Raw genomic sequence first — 19,676 nt, 5'->3', positions numbered from 1 at the left:
CAGCGCAATACCACGCAATACGCAGGCATTACTGAATGTATTATGAAATATGAATAGACGTATATAGTATAATTTAGTCCCAATATTCAGAACAGTTTTCTTGAATATCCTTAAAAAGTAACCTTATGTACGAGTAACTTTACCTAACCTTAGTATCAAATTCTAATTAATGCCTCGAAGTGGGCACAGCCCCCCTAGTCAAGTGGCTTTCTGTTAGCGTAGCGTTCAATAGAATAGACTACGAATGTATGAGATTGACGTAACTAGATACGTTTATCTACAGCCTACGTCAATCTCATACATTCGTAGTCTATTCTATTGAACGCTACGCTAACAGAAAGCCACTTGATTATGGGGGCAGGTTATCTAACAATTAATATCTCTTTATGCAAATGTATTTTGGCATTGTGGAATACCCCTTACCAAGTATAAGTTGGGGCGTCCAGGTCGTAGGAAAAGGAATAGGATGGGACTTTTAAAAAATTAATCATCGCCTTCTTGTCGCCTTACTCCATGATGTGGTGGTATTGCTATGACGCGACATTGAAATTTTACTCTCAACGCGCAGAGGTTTCGCTTCAAAAAAGTACAATATAAAATACATTCTACAACCTTGCTGATTCCCGTTCAATGTTAGAATCCAGATTCAAGTCTGACTGTTTTGCTACACCCGTAACAATATAATATTATGGGAATTTATAGGAATAATGGGAATTTTGTAGAATGTTAACAACTTCAATATACGCCTAGCCCGCACTACGGCTAAATCGCTACGGTTATTTATTGATTTTAGCAAACGATTCAAGCGGCCTCACTTGCCAAAATAACTTGCAAAAAATCCTGGATTGTTACAAAATGCTCACAGTAAAAACCGCGAATCCGCGCTTATATTTGATTTCCTAGAAATTATCAGCTGTATTATCGGCACGGTGTCAATCTGACGCGATTTTGAGGATTCACAGTTAACCGCTCTCGGGATAAAACTGTAGTGCGCCCACAGCCTTAACCGTAGTGTGTGCATCTCAGATCATTAAGGGCGTTTGTCCACTACAAGGAATTTTACGGTCCGGCATTCCGATTTTTTACGGTCCGGTATGGCACGCAATTAATCTAAATACTAGCTTGTGCACTATACGTAATTTTACTGTCCGACATTTTACTTTTCCCTATTCCGGATGGTTTTTTGAGTTTACGAGTCGCTGTAGGTATAATTGTTTTCGAGTGCCCACTTGCTTGGATTTTACTCTTTTTATTGCATATGCCAATTGAAAGCAAGCTCTTGTTTTACTTTCTTTTAGCTGGCAATGAGATTTGAGAAGTCGTGGTTATTTTATATACATTGACCAAGCATTGACCTATAATTATTATCTAAGTAAGTGTTGGTAAGTTAAAGTTCAAGTGGGAATAGATTTAGCTCCTCGTCACCGATTAAAATAAATAAGTGAAACACGCATTTTAAATCTCTTACGGAACTTTACTTTTTATTATAACGAAGTAATATAATATTTCACCTTCTATATTTTTACTCGTTTCTTGTAAAATGCGAAAACAATCATTTATGATAGCATTATACCACCATACTTCCTTGAACTGTACCGCACTGATCCGAGTAAAGACGGACAGGTGCACAAGCAATTCATCGGTTTTTTCATGCCACACCGGACCGTAAAAAATCGGAATGCCGGACAGTAAAATTCCTTGTAGTGCACAAGCGCCCTAAGTGCATCTGGTGTTTTCGTGTTTTGTTGCCCAGCTCACAGCTGCATTGTAAAAATACCGCTTGCGGGAATAAAATCGTTTATGCGGCCTTAGCCTAATTCATGAAATTGTAAATGTCAGTTGAAAATTGAAATTGACATTTGACATATAAACAAATTTTTTAAATTGAAAATTGGTGAATGTGGTAAACTTACTAAAATAATGTTTCAACTTCTAACTCTTTATTTATTACTATAAAGTTAAATTTATGATTTATCAAAAGAATTTATTACAGTTAAAATGAAATGCCATATACCTGGACCGAATGTTAAAGGTAAATAAAAATTACATTGAATTTTGTAGTGTTGTGAAACATTTTACTCAAATATTTTTATTTTTAGTTTTAGGGAGAACAATTCACGCTTTAGCAAGATTTGGAGATGAATTATACTTGGAGTCATTATCAGATTCTATACTCCTAAGAACTCTAAACGCGGCAGAGTCCGCTTATGCGATGGTAAAATTTAACAAAACCTTTTTTTCATACTTCAATTATAATTATTATTCCACGGAGGACAAGGAAGGATTAAAATGTAAAATATCAATGAAGAGTGCTTTAAACACTTTTAAGTCTCCAACGCATATGGACAAACAAGTAGAAAATTTAGAAATAAAATTAGACCCAGAGTCTTGTAAATTAATATTCATAGTGAAATGCAAACATGGCATTGTAAAAACACATTTTGTATCTATATTAGACTGTAAGGCAATGCAAGCTGTTTATACTAAAGATCTGGTACCCAACAGGTAATAAAAGATTTCAGTTATACAATTTTCTTGTTTATGTTGTATTATAATTATTAATTATGATTTAATCTGAATACATATTTTCCAGAATAACATCCTCCCATAAAATACTTTCAGAAGCTCTGAGTAATTTTCAGTCGTCAGATGACCAAATGACCATAGAGGCGAACTCAAATTCAATAATTCTTCGTAATTATGTGGATAGCAACATGGACTTAACTAAAATTATTCGAACTCAAATAAATATAAAATCTCAGGAATTTGAAAGTTATGTTATAGGCGCGGATACTACTATAACATTTACAATGAAAGAATTCAAGGCACTACTGGTATTTGCAGAAGCATTAACACTACCTTTACAACTGCATTTTGAAGTTACAGGAAAACCAGCTGTATTTATAGTTCACAATGGGTCTACATTTGAAGCAAATTTTGTTTTAGCTACATCCAAACCTGATACTCAAACGCAATCATCAACACAAAACACAACTACTGTTGAAAGAAAGAGAAAAGAAATAAATGGTGATGTTCAAAATTCAGTTAGAAAGAAACCACATCTTGATGTAGATACTTCAAGTCTTAATGAAGATTCTCATCTCTTTAACTATATAGAAATGCCAGAGGACAAAGATTTGGTTGATAATGGGAAAATTGATAGTCATATACATAATCAAATAAATATATCTCAAAATGTAAATATGTGTGAAAATATGGACTATGACAACATTCCTCCCTCACCTACTTCAAAATTGAAAATCAAAACAATATTTAAAAGGTGTTTTGAAAGCACTTTTGATCCTAGAAGTATACAAGGTTCAGTATTAGCAGAAAACTCTGACAGTGAATAAAGAATAGACTGTACACCAGTGATTTGTTAAAAAGTGAATATGTTAATAAATTTAATGACTCTAAATTATAGTTTTTACATTTGTAAGAGAATTTAAGGTGTATTTCCCAAACTTTTAAATGTATACTATAGCTTATTTTCTAAATGTACCCTCCAAGGTACCTAACTTGTTGATGAGGCAATGTTTCATTTAAAAAACATCATTACCATCAATTAAATTACAATCTTAGAACTTTGAAACTTAATTTAAACAGTGTTTATGTAAAGTTCATTAAAAAAATAAATAAATAAATATTATAGGACATTATTACACAAATCGACCTAGTCCCACAGTAAGCTCAATTAAGGCTTGTGTTGTGGGTACTAGGCGACGATAAATATATCTAATATTTAATAAATACATATATAGATAATAACACCCAGACCCAAGAACAAATAATTGAGTTCATCACACAAATATTTGCCCTGACCGGGGATTGAACCCGGGACCGTCGGCTCAGTAGGTAGTTACTTTACCACTGCGCCAACCGCGTCGTCAAAATGGTTTACACAATATTTTTAATCTTACACTACTACTAATAGTCTAAAATATCCTCATCAACATGAAAAGCGAATTTTAAGATAAAATAAAATAACATTTCACTGCATTATGATTTTATATTAAAAAATATACATACAGATAAAATATTGTACACACCTTACAATTCAACATTTCAGGGTGTTATATGTTATGCAGTAAACATACACAACATAAATTTATTTATAGTATTGCTATATTTGATCATTGTCACAGGAACCATTCCCAATTGAAAAATTTAATTCAAAATATTACCAACACAAAAGAAATAAATATTTGTTACCCTACAAAAAAAACTGATACACTATTAGATTATTCTTACTAAAGCCCATTGGTTGATAAAATATTTTCATGCACTTACAATTTTGTTCTAAACTTCAAGAAGCAAGTGTTATGCTGTAATACAATCTTAATTAAATTTATAAACAGTTTTTATATATACTACATGAATTCCATTGTTCTATGAACAAGTGCAATATATGGGCAAGGTGCAAATTGATTAGATCTGAATTATTGAAATCATATTACAGTAACGATTTACTAAAAAATTAATACTAGGTTAAAAAAACTAAAACGAATCAGTTGTTAGCAATCAATAAAAACCGATCACTTTAAGGTAACTCAAAATTAACAGATAAATGAATTATTTTATTCAGCATTTGCAATATTGTCGGTTTCATCACTATACATTCGCGACAAAAATAAATTAGTTATTATTATTTTTGATTTGGTTTTAACTACAAAGAGATCACACTTGAATTTTAAATTTTAAGTGAAAGAACAAATGCAGATGCGTTTTCTATAAAAAAGTTATACACATTTTATTTATATAACAATAGCTAGCTATCATGTCTTAAAAAAGATGAAAAAGACCTCGAGTTCTACTTTAAATTTATTATTATAATACGGCAGCGATACCATTTTATTACAATAAGTATTTGTTATAATTCAATTTCAATATTGTCTCTGGCCCAGATGTTGGGGCACGCACTTTATAAGTGGCTGCACATGACTGCGAGTCACCGGACGCCCATTGCATCACCAAACACTCACTATCCAAACAAATCAATGAAAAAGGGCACTGTTATTTAGGAACAATCCTCTTGACTCTTTCTCACACACTGTGCTACTTTTCGTTTAAACTCCGAATATGACTCTCGCCATTCCTTCTGTAAAAAAAATCATAATAAGCACACATCAACAACTGATTGTAGTTTGTGTTGTGCCAGTTGGAGTGTGTGACCTAAAGTGATATTATTATGCTGTTTCGTTTGTTTTATTGTATGTCACGTGTCCCTTTTTCTGTGCCTTTTACAAAATTTCTTTCTCTCCTAAAAGCAATCTTCTTGACTTTTCCTAACACATCTGGCAACTTTCTTTTTGAAATCCGAATATCTTTCTCTCCATTCTTTCTGTGAATACAAGAACATGAAACATATATAAGTTAATGATGCATGAATGTGTTATTTACAATGCTACAAATATTATGAAATGTGTCATTGACAAGCAACAACACAGTCTATACAAACAATAATAATTTAAACAATGACTATACTGTATCATGAATCTACTATTAAATGAATGATTTTCATAGTACATATTAAATGTTAATTATTAACACCAACTAATTACTAGTGTCCGACCGAAACTGGTTTCCAGGCCGAAACCGAAACCGAAACCGAATGTTCGGCCGTGGCTTCTGTTTCGGCCGAAACCGAAACCGAAACCGAAACTCACGTGGTCAAGTATGAAATTTCTAAAAATACTGAACTTTGATGCATTTTACCTATTATTTTGCCTTAATTAGGGCATGAAATACAGAATATTAAATTTGTTGTAATCATTTATTTAATATAAAATAAAAAAATAATATTTTAAAAATATTAATAATAACAATTTTAATTATAATTATTTTTTCAAATTAAGTTCTCAGTAAAATCAGTCATCTAAATCAAATCAGTAATTGTTACTGTTACTTTAAATACTAAGTTTTGGTATTTTGAGATCTTTCTCTTTATTAAAGAGTCTTTAATACTTTGGATTGGTATTTGTACTTAGAAGAATAATCAGTCTCTTTTAGGTACCTCTTATATAAAAATAATAATTATTAATAATTACTATTAGGTACACCCAGTTCCAATCTCAACATAGATAATCAAAAATTGTTTCCACCAGCGTGGGTCAACCAACGCTTTGACGTTGAAGTTAGGCGAGCGTGAACATGTGTGAACTAAGTTCACTGAACTTGCGAAATAAGTTTCGGTTTCGGCAAAAGTTTCGGCCGATTTTGGCCGAAACCGAAACTGCGGCCGAAACTTGATTTTTGGCCGAAACTCGGCCGAAACCGAAACCGAAACCGAAAGTTCGGTCGGACACTACTAATTACCATGCAATTAACATCACTAAATTCATAATCAATACAATTGAGCATAATTAAACAAGAACTACAATACAAATATTCATAATCTTATTTTCAGTTTATTATTCTAGTTCAATATAAGTCTTACCGCAGCATCTACATTAGCAGGGCTCTCATCATTAGGGTCCGCTAGCATTGAGATAACGCTAATCAGGATTGTCTCAACTGTGTGTACGGGCAACCATCGCTCCGATGCTTTCTCATAGCCCCATTTGTCATCACCCGGTTCATGCAATATTGAAATGCAAACATCACCATTCTTTTCAACTGAAGATATAAATTAAAATGATTATATTTCTAATATATTATTTCACTTATAGTGTAGAGATACAGTTGTAAAAGGATAGTTTGCCATAGAATCAGTTCATTTATTTTATATATTTAGATAAATATTATACAAATGGTTGATATTACAGATTGTGTATTATAGATTTGTATGTATTATATTGTGTATTACTTATTTTCAATTTATTACCTGCTCAATATCTTTGAAAATAATAACAGGAGCTATCCTCATTATATGATCAAAACAAAAAAAATCAACATTATTTACATACTCCAGAAAATAAATTAATTTTACCAACTATTACATAACTATGTACTTAGTTTTATATTTATGAAGTATGAATGCAGATGCACTCACAGCCCACAAGGCGTGCTTTTAATAGTTTTTCTAAATGTTTAAACTTAGCCTATTTCAAATAAGTTAAGTTATAATTACCATCAAATAAAACTTACTATTTGGATGCCAAATTTCAGTCACAAATTTCATCCGTGGTGGCCTCAAAGGATACTCTTTTGGAAAATATAAATGTGCCTTAAAAAATCCACCCTCACTGGAAAGAAAGGTTTCTGTTTACAAAACTTAATACTAAATGTTACTTGTGGTTTTTAAGTTTATAACATAAAGAACTAAATGTTACTTGTGGTTTTTAAGTTTATATCTAAAATACAAGGATTTTTAAAAATGACTGGAAAATACAATGGAAGGAAATATAATGAGAGCCCATAACTTGATTAAGATAACTGATGGCAGTATTATTTATAGTAAATAATAAGTGTTTTGATGATTCACAAGATATAAATTTAAATTACTAAATTTATCTCAACTTATAAATAGAATATATTATGTCGTACTCACTATAATGTGTCCGGTGGCCCAATAATGAGAACTTCCCATCTGTATATGTCATTGTCGTCTATCAACCCAGCAGAAAACCCTTCTACTGGATTTTTGTTCAGTTCTGAAAATTGAATATCAACTTGCGACTAACCACAAAATTCACTACTTAGGTATACACATGTCATATGAAACTTTGCCAAAAGAACACGAGAAATAATTTATTATCGTTACTTTTTGTCTTGCGACAAACGATTGTCATTGCTTGGATATTGATTTTACGACAAACTTTATACCAAGTAATATTTAAAACATTATTCTCGTGCGACAAAATCATAAAAACAGATTAAGTCAACTTTTTCAAAACCTATCCCGAACCCTAAAATACCATCCGCTAAGGTCAATGATTGCACGAATACCTGTGTCGCTTAACGCTTGTGCAGTAATTATTTACGATATTTATATAAATATGACAGTAATATGTTATTACCTGCTAATTGCTTTTTTAACAAAAGCGAAGACTGTGGCTCTGACATTAATTACAATTATGAAATTTACCCTGACGACACGAATAAAACTATTTTTCACAAAAGATGGCTGGCTGAGTTTTGGGCAGGTTGTGAAACATATGAGCTGTGCTTGTTTCCGGTACAGACAACAGAAAATGTCGCCATACTTATTAATACAGATAAATAATTTTGATTTAAAGAAGTTTTACGTCTTGTAAAATATTTCATATTAATATATTCTATCATATTAACAATGTTGTATAACGTTTAATAAATTAAATTAAGAAACATTCACCCACTGACCATAACCCTTTTTTATTAGTTTCCGGTGGTTTCCGGTAATTGATAAAAAAGGGATAAAACCCCTTCCAGACGACACAATTTTTCGTCCAATTTGACTAGATTGGCAATCAAATTGGGTCGTCTAGACGGAAATATGGAATTCAAGGTCATTGGGTGGTCGGGATCGGCCGATTTGCGATTGCCTTGGGATTGCCCGTTTCTTTTAAACAACCATTCTTTGCTCCATATCCTTTTTCTTTTTCTTAATCTTCTAAATTTGTAGTTACAGCCAAAGTCAGCCACAATTTTTGTTTTTTACTAAGAGGCATGTTGCAAAATAAAAGTCCAGTCAGTAACGGCAACGGAGCAGAACTAAAATTGGCGATTTAATTGTGTACGTGTGGATAGACGATCAAATTGGGCCCGATTCAATCGGCAATCAAATCGGCTGATTAAATTGTGTCGTCTGGAAGGGGTTTTAGATCACAAGATTTTCGGATCATTAAGAGTCCGTATCGATTTTAGAGTTATTTTGACTTGTTTCTGTAATTCTTTAGGAGCTCGTTTAAAAAAAACTAAATTAGTAACAATTTGCTATAATATCTTAAATTAAAGATTTATTCAATATCTAAAATATATTAGAGACAATTTATTGATTTTCATTGTCCAGTTTGTTTAATAGCCAATAACCTGAGGCGTGTTTCAATTTTTTCCATGCGGGACGTTCGTGTCTTTGTAGTTTACACGGAATTTAAAAGAAGAAGTTTTCTTATAAAATATACAACAGTAAAGACACTGAGACATCCTAAAATATGTTCGAGGCAATTTAAATACTTTTATTCAAAAATTCAAAGAAAATCTAAGTTAAAATAGCCTTACTTTGATGAAATTTTATGTGTATTTGGCGTCGAATTTCTTAACCATACGACAGAGTAAAAAAAAATAAAAAATACACATTAAATGATAGATTTATGCTTAAAAAATTGCAATAAAAAAATACATATTACATGATTTATGAAAGTAATGGAATAATTTAAAGTTCTCTAGAATTTACGATTATATACGGGAGCGCAAACGCTGTTACGGCAGACCGCGCTCCGTCAGAGTCCACAAAATTACTAAAGTACGTTTTTCCCACGCGTAGTAGTCGGGAAGCCCACGATACTAGATTCGAATTGGTGGAGTAGACGATACCGAGATAATAAGGTCCTATAATGTTTCCACTTTGAGCGCTGCAGCCTTTGCTACTCGACTACACGATGATCGCGTTCAAACGTAAAAATACTAGCTTTCGTCCAGCGCAATTTTGTATATGGACTCTTAACATTATACATGAAAAAAAAAATACTCTCTAAAAATCTCTAAGAAATTGTTAAAAATGCATATTTGCCTTGCCAATTTTAATGTCTTTTTTAAAATAAACGCTATTATAATAAACTTAAGTGTGTTCCTAAATGTCTATATGGACTTTTGTTGATAGCAAAAAAAACGTTAGTCTTAAATTTCATTAGCAGTTAGGAGGGTACTTTTAGATACGTCTACCCTCTTTATTTGAGAGTGGGATACTATTATATTGAAGAAAGGCAAAAGAAAAGATTGAATTTATCCTCTGAAACATAAACTAAAATGGTGGGTAAATGAAACATTTTTTGTAAAAATATTATTTCATATTTTCATAATCAAAGAAAATTATAATTCAGGTGTTGCATTCTTTACTTTCTTTTTTGATTTCTTCATATCTGGTTCCATGTCGCCATTACTTTGCGAGTTCTTGCGTTTTTTCTTTTTCTTCTTCTGAATCTTCTTGCCGTTTTGTTGATTTTGTACATTGTTTTCATTTGATTTTGCCGCACACTTTATTCCAGACACGATGCTTTGTAAACTCTGGAAGTCCAACTTTGTTTCAATGTGACAACTTTCATGTACAGATTTTATGACATTGATACATTTTTTCAATAATGTTATAAAATTATTTTTAACAATATATTCACTGTCATCCTTAATTGCTGTTAATTGATTCTCGAAATCCTTTTCTATGTCCGTAATTTTACCGCTAACTTCATTAACTGAAGGTTTATTTCTGTTCAATGATCTATAAAACCCTATTAATAATTCAAGGCCCTCATTTCTGCGGAATTGTCTCACATTTTTATCAAAAACATTCTTTGTTATAACTGGTACTATCTCGTAAATACCTTTCCAGTCTGTCTGTAATATGCTATGGAAAAATATGATAGGCAACATACAGCTACGATTAGTAAAGAAACTATTTACGGTCTCTTTAAGAATTCCTGTAAGTGGGCAAGGTTTTACTTTTTTAGGTGATTTTTTATTAGGGCTGCTAATTTTTTGTGAACAATGTACAATAAAGGTCGCAAAATTGGTGATAACGTCACCAAGTGCTTGATACAGAAAATGCGACCTTGCACCTTTGTCAATTGTTGCTTTGAAATAGTCACATAAAATGTCTAATGTTATGTCCTCAACTGATGCAAACTTCCTAACCTTCGAAAGTGTTTTGATGGTTTTTCTTAATCTATTTTCAAGTTCACTAAATTGATTATCTTGCATACAAAATTCAAGACATCTGGTAAGAGGGGCTATCATACTTAAACATATATCCATTGAAGGATCTTTTTCTAGATAAATATCAATCAAATCTAGCACCCTGATTCTGAAATCAGATAAAGATTTCTTATTTTTACGTTCTTTTTTCGTTTTCTTGTTTTTCCCCTGATGGAATTGTTTAAATGCTTCTGCCAATGCTTCATCTAGCTTTTTACCTTCTTCTTCATCAATATCATCTGCATTGATACTTTCTGCATCATCATCTGCTGCTGCAGCAGTTCCGAGTGCTTTTTGTACTGCCATTCTAAGTTGCTCAGGATTTTTCAAATCATTGTCTTCATCATCGTCACCTTCATCATTGTCGTCGTCATCTTCACTGTCATCACTCCCTTCACTATCGCTATTGTTATCTCCATTTTCTTTCACTTCATCTGTTTCCATATTTTCATCCTCACTTTTCTCATCTTCATCCTTTTCATCCTCAGAATCGCTGTCTTGTGTTAGTGGATTTTCAGCACTGTCAGGGTCTAATACAGAGACAATTTGACCTATTGATGATGGTGTTAGATATTCCCATAAAAGACGAAAAACACATTGTACTACTGATCGTAGCACACTTGATTCAATAGACAGAATTGATAACAAGATTTCTACCATTACTTCAATCCATTCTGGTTCTGAATCTTCCAAATCACCATTTACTTTATTAGATTCATTAAGTTTACCCATTGTGTAATGGTTGAAACAATCTCTCAATTCTTTAATAGAGCTGCGAGCCACTTTTACGTGAGTAGGCTCTGAGAATAAGAACAAACCAAGTTGATAAAGCAAAATGAGGAAGACTTTATCAACTTTAGATTTTGATTCAATTTTTTCAATTTTCTCACAAGTTTCCATGAGCATTTCCCAACAGCCCATGTTCTCTTTAGTAAACTGCTTTTCAAGTTTTTCACGAACCTGATCTTTTTTCATAATTTTAGTTATGAAATGACATAAAGATGTCAGTACCATTACTAGGTTGTCAACATTTGTAAATCTTGAGGTGAAACATCGGTAAAAGCATGTCTTAATTGACCCTGTAAAAGAAGATCGATTAAATAATCTTATCAAAATGGATTGCAAAATAATGTTTTAACTATTTTCAAGTTTATGTTTAAATACCTGCTAAATCACTGCCCACTGCAACATTATCATCTCCGCCGATTTTAAAGAATCCAAAACACATCAATATTTGCATATATGAAATTTTAAATTCAGTATCATCTTTAACAGCTTCATGGCTGACTAGATAAGATATCATCTCAGCAGCTTTAACTCTTTCGTTATTATACCAATTCCTCTCAACACCTTCCTTTACAAACTTCTTTGATGTATTGAGGAGAACCTTTTTAAACAATTTTGCCATTTTCTTAACACCATCTGTATCTAAATCAGTGAATATTAGCTTAACAATATTGGTTCCTGTTATTTCTGTCAAATTAATCTCACCAGGATTAAACAAAAGCTTCTTTAGTATTTCAACTCTTAAAGAACTTGTCACAGATTTTGATTTTAACGCCTTAATCAGAGAATTGAGTAATTCTTTTTCTTTCTTTATCATAATTCTGTTGTCATCTTCATGATCTTTTTTATTCCTTATTTTGCTAGCTGTCTGTAGTCCTTTGAACCAATCCAAGAATAATTTAAAGAAATTATTACTTATCAAATCTGGTATAACTTCTACATTGTCTTCTAAATTTAGTAATACATTGTTCAGTATATTAATGGCAACAAGTTCCCTGTTCCGATTATGTTTTACAAGCTGACTATCAATTTTATTCCAAAATGTTAAGAGGTGTGGTGTTTTAGCTATCTGTTTGCCGATTTCTTGATAAATTGGATGATTAACAGAATTGTAGTCTATTCCCTCCTAAAAAAATACAAATTATTTTGTTAACAATATTCTATTCATAACACACCATTAAAATTTAAAGAACTTAGACTTACCAATAGCTTTTCACTTATATCTGCTATGTGATCTTCATGTAATATTTCTGGAACTCCAAATAACTTCCTTACTTTAACTTTATTTGGAAATTTCAAACTTACAACCAAGAGAAAGTGTAATGAATCCAAAGTGTGTTCTTTTATTGCTTTTTTATAATTTGCTTTTATGTTCGACCACACAATGTTGGAAAATTGATCTTCATCAATCTGAAAATTAAGAAATAAACACTCAGATTTCCTCTGTAAGTACTTGATATTTGAAAAAAATGTTGATGAAAAGTTAAAGTCAATATTAGGCTTTATTTTTATTATTTTTCATAAATATTTGACTTCTTAAACAATATGTAACGTAACGGCACCGGTTTCCGACTAGCCTCCTCTATCCGACCATTTTGATTTTTATTTGATAAAACGTTTAAAATACGCGCGACATTCGTGAAACTGAAGGCTTTCGATCCAATCACTTATCGTACGTCATCTATCCAAAATTGGGTTTCAAATTTTAACCGACATTTCGTCAATCCAAGAAAAGCTAGGCGAGGGTGTAGTTTGTATTGGATTGAATGCGAAAAAAACATAAAACGGTGAAAATAAACATTTGGATTTTTACGCTAAATACTCTGGTAAGTTTGTGGTTAATTTACTTTAAACGTTTTATTGGTGTTTTAAATTATTAATTTTAAAATATACATGCCAAGATAGCGTGTTTTTATAGGTTTTTTTGGACAAATAATTATGGACGGAATGAGGAGCTTGTCAAAATAACAACATTCCGAAATCCGACCGAATCGGTCGGTAAAAGGAATTTCGCACTTTTTAAAAGAAGGTAATTTTCTATTATGCATGTTGTTTTGTGGAGGTTTCGTATTAAGTTATTTATTCTAAACGCTATGCTTACATACAACACCTGTATGCGACCAATACTAACTTTAATGGATTATTTGTAATATTCGTTTTAACTGACACTCTTTTTTGATTTTTTTGTTATTCATTTACAAAGACCGGTCTGGTTTAAAAACCCTATATTTTACGTTTATGACACATAATTGCATAACTACGAAATTGTGAGATCTTTATAAGTGTACATATGAAATAGAAATGAACTAAAAATGAATATCAATTTCGGTTTAGAGGCTTTATTACGCAAATGTAGGTTTGGTCGGAATCTAGGTGCGATTTATTTCCCTGTTTCCGTCCAACTGGGTTGCTTTTGCTTGCGCTGTGCTTGAGTGAAATTGCATGCGTTTATTTCAGGTCATCATCATGAGTGATAAAAAAGAGGCTGAAGTATTCTCATTAGCTGAAATAATACTTTTGGTGAAATGGATTTTAGAATTGGGCAAAGTAGTCAATGGGACATTCTAAATTACTGTGGATGACCAGTGAACTACTACAGTCTAACATAGAGTTAATAAATGCTCAAATATTATTTAAAACTAGCGGTCCGCCCCGGCTTCGCCCGTGGTACATATTTAAAATATCTCTCCATAAGAACCATCCTCGTACTTCAAGTAATATAATAAAAAAAGAATTATCGAAATCGGTCCACGCGTGATGCAGTGAAAAGACGAAACGGGTTTTTACGAATTTCCATTGTATTTCTATTATCATAAAGTTGATTTTAGTAGAAAATATTTGGCTGGTCGGAATCTAGCTACTCAGTGGTCGGAAACACGTGTATTTGTACTCAGTCGGTCGGAAAATGGTGCTTTCAGTTAATTTCCAGTCGTGACAGTTAAAATCCAAATTTAAGTAATAAAAAGCCATTATGAAATACAATTATGTGCATATTTTAAAATATAAGTTCGTAATCTTTCATAATATCATTTTTTCTTATGACCTCTAGAGTATTTAATTTATCTTTTAAAGGATTCATTTAGCCGTATCAATCAGTGGTCGGAATTCGGTGCCATTACGTTAATTTATCTTTGATAAATAAATACATACTCCTGCATCATAATGTTTTTGAATAACCAAATAAATATGTTTTTTATCTTTTTTATCTTCTTACCTCTTTAACAAAATCCAAGAGTATCAGAGATGCTACTGTACCCAAGTATGATTTCTTGGTGCTTGCAGCTAGTAACATTTGTATAGTCTGCTTTTGTTCATCTTCTGTACATTTAAGCATCAATCCGGATCGGAATATTGCCCCGCACACCAAAATTTGTCCAAGAGAGACATCACCTACTTCCTGTCATATGAAATAGAAATTATTTATAATTACTAAAATTCCCTCTGAAATTGCTTAAATACCACATGTTGTATCTGCCAGTACAGCAAAATATAATGAAAAGGTAAAATTGGCAACAATTCGCGATTGTATCTGAGGATTGTTAAGTCATTTGTGAGTAAGTATAGTTTGTCACACTTACACTCTTAGATGAGCCACTGGCATGTAATTCTTTTTTTATCAACTCCAGTAATTGGGACACAGTTATTTCTGGAAATTTCGTCAACAGGCTCACAAGTGTGGCAAAGTAGCCAGTTCGAGTTTCCGGGGTATTAGCACCCAGACTTCTTACTATCCTTTTCAAGGAATACTGTAAATCCTTGTCATTCTGTAATAATAATCAAGGTTGGTAAAATGTATTATCAGAGACACACATCATGTCTATTTACAAAAAAACTAACCTCATTTGATTGTAACCGCGAAATTATTCTTGCTCCTCCAGTAATTTTCACATCGTGTTTATCTGATTTCAATGAATCAAAAGCTTCTAATAGCGAAGTAGTAACCTCCTTACGAGGTTTTTCAATAACTGTTTCGTCTTTCATTTTAATACATAGTTCTTCACTTTAAAATATAGCACTCTGAATATAAAATATTAAAAACCAAAAAATTGTGGCGAAACCCACATGGACATGGACAAATGAACAAGTGACACATGACAGTCCTTGACAGACAGTTCAGGCATAGACTAATAAATAATTTCTAAAAGTTTTTTTCAGATATAGAGGCGTATAATAATTCAAATACAATAAAATAAATTAAAATATTCAATCGATTTAGATTTTCGTCGAAAATGAATGATTTATGTTTTTCTTTTTTATTATATGTTCAGTAATATGAAACAAAATCAATACGTATTTGGATTACAGTGTTTAGAGCGTTTTCACATTATCCGATCCGATATCGGATATCGGACGCCAATAGCCGATATCCGATATCGGAGGTAAGTAAAATGTATGATTTATGCAGTACTTGTCTTTCACATTGTCCGGTCCGATATCGGATATCGGAGCCGACACCGATATGCCCGTGTGCTGTCGGACGATAATGTTCAGTGTTACCAACTCAATTTTCGAAAAGGCATTATACCAACAGCAAAAAAAACACTATAATATAGTTTGTGTATTTTCATTCATATAGGGCGCTAAATGTAAAAAAAAAATCCTTTAATTTACTTTAAACCTTTTTATTAAGAAAACATTAATTTAAGTCTATAGAGGCATTAAAAATACGATTTATACGGGAGCTATTTTAATACCGTCCTATAATATACGGCCACAGACATAGATAGACTACGCAAGTACCGCGATCTGTATGAAAACCTGTGATGAAAACCAAGCGTGTCATATTTTTTGTACTGACCTTGACGCGTTATGACGTTACGAGCGCTTTTTAGTGATGGTAATTTCATTTTACGCTAAATCGATTAGGACGCCACTCGCGCGGCGATTCTAGTATCGTCCTATCCCATCGAAGTAAATCGAAAGAAATCAGATCAAACTAAATCTATGTCTAAGAGGTAATTAAATAAATGAATCGTAATCGATTACTAAATCGATTCAAGACAGAAAAATGATAATTACCATAGACAGAGGAATGATAAAATAAATTTATAAACCTTTTAATATTCTAACAAGTAAACTAATGTGTTTTAGCTTTTTCTTACATATGCCCATTGAGTTACCGTGTACTACGTACTAGAGAGGCCATCGAAAGAAAGTAATGAAACTGTCAATCAATCAATCTTTATGTCCCGTTGCATCAATCCATTTTTCTTTTATGTTCGGGTTACTTGGAAAACTGAAAAAACAAACATAGTCTAAGCAATAAGGAGTTTTCTTAAAAAACTCCCAAGATGACACTTTAACTAATGGCGTCCATGTCATAATATTTATTTTTAGTACCTTTGTATTAAAATACTTAAAAGTTCTAGGTCAAGTCGTATTAAATGACAAAAAAAATCTATGTCTTTTTTTCTGAAAAATTGCTCCTTCAAATTATCATTTTTCTGTTCGATTATAAAATCGATTAGAATCGAGAACTGTTGCATCAAATGAACATCACTAACCACAAAATTGGACAGAAAAATGAGAACAGAAAAATGAGAAGACGCTATTCATTGCTTGTTATCATACGACTCGATCTTTACCGTGCCAAGTAAAAGCCGCAATGTATTCCGAATCATTTCGTATGATTTGGTATCCGTGTTTGTCACGATCGTTTTCCACAGATATTCTTTATTTGATTTTAAAATAAATAGTGCATATTCTGATTAGAAAATTACTTACCGGTGGAAGGAAACATCTCTGCTAACTCGGCCACTCACAGCTGTGGAGTTTCTACAGTTTATAACGGCGCAATTCGGCATTTTACTTTATTCAGCTTCACGTCTTTCCTTGGCGAACTGCAAGCGCGGACTGAGTGTAGGCCAGCGTCAAGTAAGTTTCATAAACTTAGTTTGGACACGGGAAGTACATACACTCGCTTAGTCTATCTTGATACATGTCTGTGTATACGGCAATTGGCTGAACTTAAGTAAACATATTGCGAAAAATATATTGCGTTCTTAAATTCAACCGTATCTTCAAGACATTAGTGTCTATCATCTTTATTTACTCATTCTGCCTCGCTCCTCCTCCTTCCCGGGTGTTGTGCTCAAGAAGCATAAAATATCTAATACACTGGAGATTTCAGTATGAACATTAACTTGTAACAAGAAAATATGACGTTGAATGACGCCTGTATGTTTTTTTATCCCTTTCACACCTAACTTGGCAAGTTGGTGTGAAAGGGATAAAAAACATACAGGCGTCATTCAAGGTCATATTTTCTTGTTACAAGTTAATGGTCATAGTGCAATCTCCAGTGTATTAGATACTAGATTTCCGCCCGCGGCTTCACCCGCATTTTCAAAGGAAAACCCGCATAGTTCCCGTTCCCGTGGGATTTCCGGGATAAAACCTATCCTATGTGTTAATCCAAGTTACCCTCTATATGTGTGCTAAATTTCATTGTAATCGGTTCAGTAGTTTTTACGTGAAAGAGTAACAAACATCCATACATCCATACATCCAGACATCCATACATCCATACAAACTTTCGCCTTTATAATAGTACTAGCGACCCGCCCCGGCTTCGCACGGGTGCAATGCTGATACTAAATACACTACAGAAAAATTGTGAACGTTGTATAGGGTAACCTATTAAAAACTCGAATTTCTATTACCCGAATCTTAAAACCCCGAAAACGGTTGTTAGAACTTTTAAAAGACAGATGTAATGAATGACAAATTTTTAAAATTCCTTTTTTAATTTCCCAGATGAATCAATTTCCAGATGCACCAAAACCAGATTTTTAAAAAGTATTTTTTTGTTTCCCGTATTCTCATAATACAGATCTTATTATACCAGATTCTCAGAATACTTTTTTTTGTTTCCCATCGTACCATTTTCCAAATAAACTATTGCCAAATTTTCATAATCTTTTTATTTGGTTCCCATATAATCGTATAACAGTTAAACTATTGCCAGATTTTCATAATCTTTTTATTTGATTTCCATACAATCGTGATTATACCTTTACTATCGACTGAAAATAAACATTGTCAGTAAGTAAATTTATTATGTATTTTACTTGTCCATTACAGACCGGTTTTAGTGTCAAAGTCGACTCAGTAGGTTAGGTTTGAACTACGACCCCCACGCTAGAACCGACTCGCTATTGTTTTACTTGCCCATTACAGAAAGGTTTAAGTATCAAATTCGACTCAGTAGGTTAGGTTAGGTTTGAACTGTGAACCCCTACGCACGAGCCGAGCGAGCGAAGCGAGCGTGCCGCGGCAGCGGCCGGCGAGTGCCAGAACCGACTCGCTATTGTTTTACTTGCCCATTACAGAAAGGTTTAAGTGTCAAATTCGACTCAGTAGGTTAGGTTAGGTTTGAACTGTGAGCCCCTACGCACGAGCCGAGCGAGCGAAGCGAGCGTGCCGCGGCAGCGGCCGGCGAGTGCCAGAACCGACTCGCTATTGTTTTACTTGCCCATTACAGAAAGGTTTAAGTGTCAAATTCGACTCAGTAGGTTAGGTTAGGTTTGAACTGTGAGCCCCTACGCACGAGCCGAGCGAGCGAAGCGAGCGTGCCGCGGTAGCGGCCGGCGAGTGCCAGAAGCGACTCGCTATTGTTTTACTTGCCCATTACAGAAAGGTTTAAGTGTCAAATTCGACTCAGTAGGTTAGGTTAGGTTTGAACTGTGAGCCCCTACGCACGAGCCGAGCGAGCGAAGCGAGCGTGCCGCGGCAGCGGCCGGCGAGTGCCAGAACCGACTCGATATTGTTTTATTTGCCCATTACAGAAAGGTTATAGTGTTAAAATCTATTCAGAAGGTTAGTTTAGGTTCGTGCTGCGTCCCCCTGGAAGGATTACGTTTTGCTGGATATCGTTTATTTGAATTTCAAAAATCTGGACATTGTTTGTCTGGATATAAATTAACTGTATTTCAAAAATCTGGACATTGTTTGTCTGGATATCAATTAAATGTATTTCAAAAATTTGTGTTTTAAAAATCTGGCTTTCGTGCATATGGATTACGGTCATCTGGATTTTGTGCATTTAGATTTCGTATGTCTGGAAC

At 33.2% G+C, this 19,676-nt stretch overlaps 3 protein-coding genes and 1 long non-coding RNA gene across 5 annotated transcripts; 2 read left to right on the top strand and 2 right to left on the bottom strand.

Moving 5' to 3' along the window:
- The first annotated feature begins 1,859 nt into the window (after positions 1–1,859).
- Rad9 (cell cycle checkpoint control protein Rad9) lies at positions 1,860–3,623 on the top strand. Its single transcript, XM_089708719.1, has 3 exons — positions 1,860–2,032; positions 2,100–2,505; positions 2,594–3,623. Exons 1-3 carry the CDS (start codon positions 1,999–2,001, stop codon positions 3,351–3,353), a joined length of 1,200 nt encoding a protein of 399 aa, XP_089564845.1. The 5' UTR covers positions 1,860–1,998; the 3' UTR covers positions 3,354–3,623.
- Positions 3,624–3,989: 366 nt separating this feature from the next.
- Positions 3,990–8,115, bottom strand: Ube2g1 (ubiquitin-conjugating enzyme E2G 1). Of its 2 annotated transcripts, none has more exons than XM_089708406.1 (5): positions 7,959–8,115; positions 7,490–7,592; positions 7,087–7,184; positions 6,437–6,615; positions 3,990–5,341 (listed from the first exon to the last, which is right to left on the bottom strand). In XM_089708406.1, the coding sequence occupies exons 1-5, from the start codon at positions 8,002–8,004 to the stop codon at positions 5,261–5,263; spliced, it is 507 nt and encodes a 168-aa protein (XP_089564532.1). In that variant the 5' UTR covers positions 8,005–8,115; the 3' UTR covers positions 3,990–5,260. The 2 variants fall into 2 exon arrangements, with proteins under 2 accessions (XP_089564532.1, XP_089564533.1); XM_089708407.1 differs by having other exon boundaries at positions 3,990–5,098.
- Positions 8,116–9,902: 1,787 nt separating this feature from the next.
- Mybbp1A (MYB binding protein 1a) lies at positions 9,903–15,700 on the bottom strand. The gene is made up of 6 exons (XM_089708403.1): positions 15,448–15,700; positions 15,189–15,374; positions 14,825–15,007; positions 12,814–13,020; positions 11,989–12,736; positions 9,903–11,903 (listed from the first exon to the last, which is right to left on the bottom strand). Exons 1-6 carry the CDS (start codon positions 15,589–15,591, stop codon positions 9,949–9,951), a joined length of 3,423 nt encoding a protein of 1,140 aa, XP_089564529.1. The 5' UTR covers positions 15,592–15,700; the 3' UTR covers positions 9,903–9,948.
- LOC149478969 (uncharacterized) lies at positions 13,301–14,731 on the top strand. Its single transcript, XR_016317351.1, has 2 exons — positions 13,301–13,436; positions 13,516–14,731. It is a non-coding gene; the product is annotated as an uncharacterized LOC149478969 (long non-coding RNA).
- Positions 15,701–19,676: the final 3,976 nt, after the last annotated feature.

Source organism: Colias philodice, chromosome 21 (genome assembly GCF_061535455.1).
Source record: "Colias philodice isolate Cphi_HAF_F1 chromosome 21, ilColPhil1 Martin Lab GWU primary, whole genome shotgun sequence".
In the NCBI taxonomy this organism is placed as follows: Eukaryota; Metazoa; Arthropoda; class Insecta; order Lepidoptera; family Pieridae; genus Colias; species Colias philodice.
Note: the sequence above shows the minus strand (reverse complement) of the source record. Positions and strands in the feature narration are given on the sequence as shown.

What these genes read in the sequence shown, in the direction of transcription:
- Mybbp1A (XM_089708403.1), bottom strand. Translation starts at nt 15,591, where the DNA reads ATGAAAGACGAAACAGTTATTGAAAAACCTCGTAAGGAGGTTACTACT. An exon ending in TCTTGGATTTTGTTAAAGAG is followed by an intron (nt 13,021 to 14,824) that starts GTAAGAAGATAA and finishes CTTAATTTTCAG; the next exon opens with ATTGATGAAGATCAATTTTC. An exon ending in ATATAAGTGAAAAGCTATTG is followed by an intron (nt 12,737 to 12,813) that starts GTAAGTCTAAGT and finishes GTATTTTTTTAG; the next exon opens with GAGGGAATAGACTACAATTC.
- Rad9 (XM_089708719.1), top strand. Translation starts at nt 1,999, where the DNA reads ATGAAATGCCATATACCTGGACCGAATGTTAAAG. An exon ending in ACCTGGACCGAATGTTAAAG is followed by an intron (nt 2,033 to 2,099) that starts GTAAATAAAAAT and finishes TTTTATTTTTAG; the next exon opens with TTTTAGGGAGAACAATTCAC. An exon ending in AAAGATCTGGTACCCAACAG is followed by an intron (nt 2,506 to 2,593) that starts GTAATAAAAGAT and finishes CATATTTTCCAG; the next exon opens with AATAACATCCTCCCATAAAA.
- Ube2g1 (XM_089708406.1), bottom strand. Translation starts at nt 8,004, where the DNA reads ATGTCAGAGCCACAGTCTTCGCTTTTGTTAAAAAAGCAATTAGCAG. An exon ending in TGAAATTTGGCATCCAAATA is followed by an intron (nt 6,616 to 7,086) that starts GTAAGTTTTATT and finishes TTATATCTTCAG; the next exon opens with TTGAAAAGAATGGTGATGTT. An exon ending in CTGCTAATGTAGATGCTGCG is followed by an intron (nt 5,342 to 6,436) that starts GTAAGACTTATA and finishes TTGTATTCACAG; the next exon opens with AAAGAATGGAGAGAAAGATA.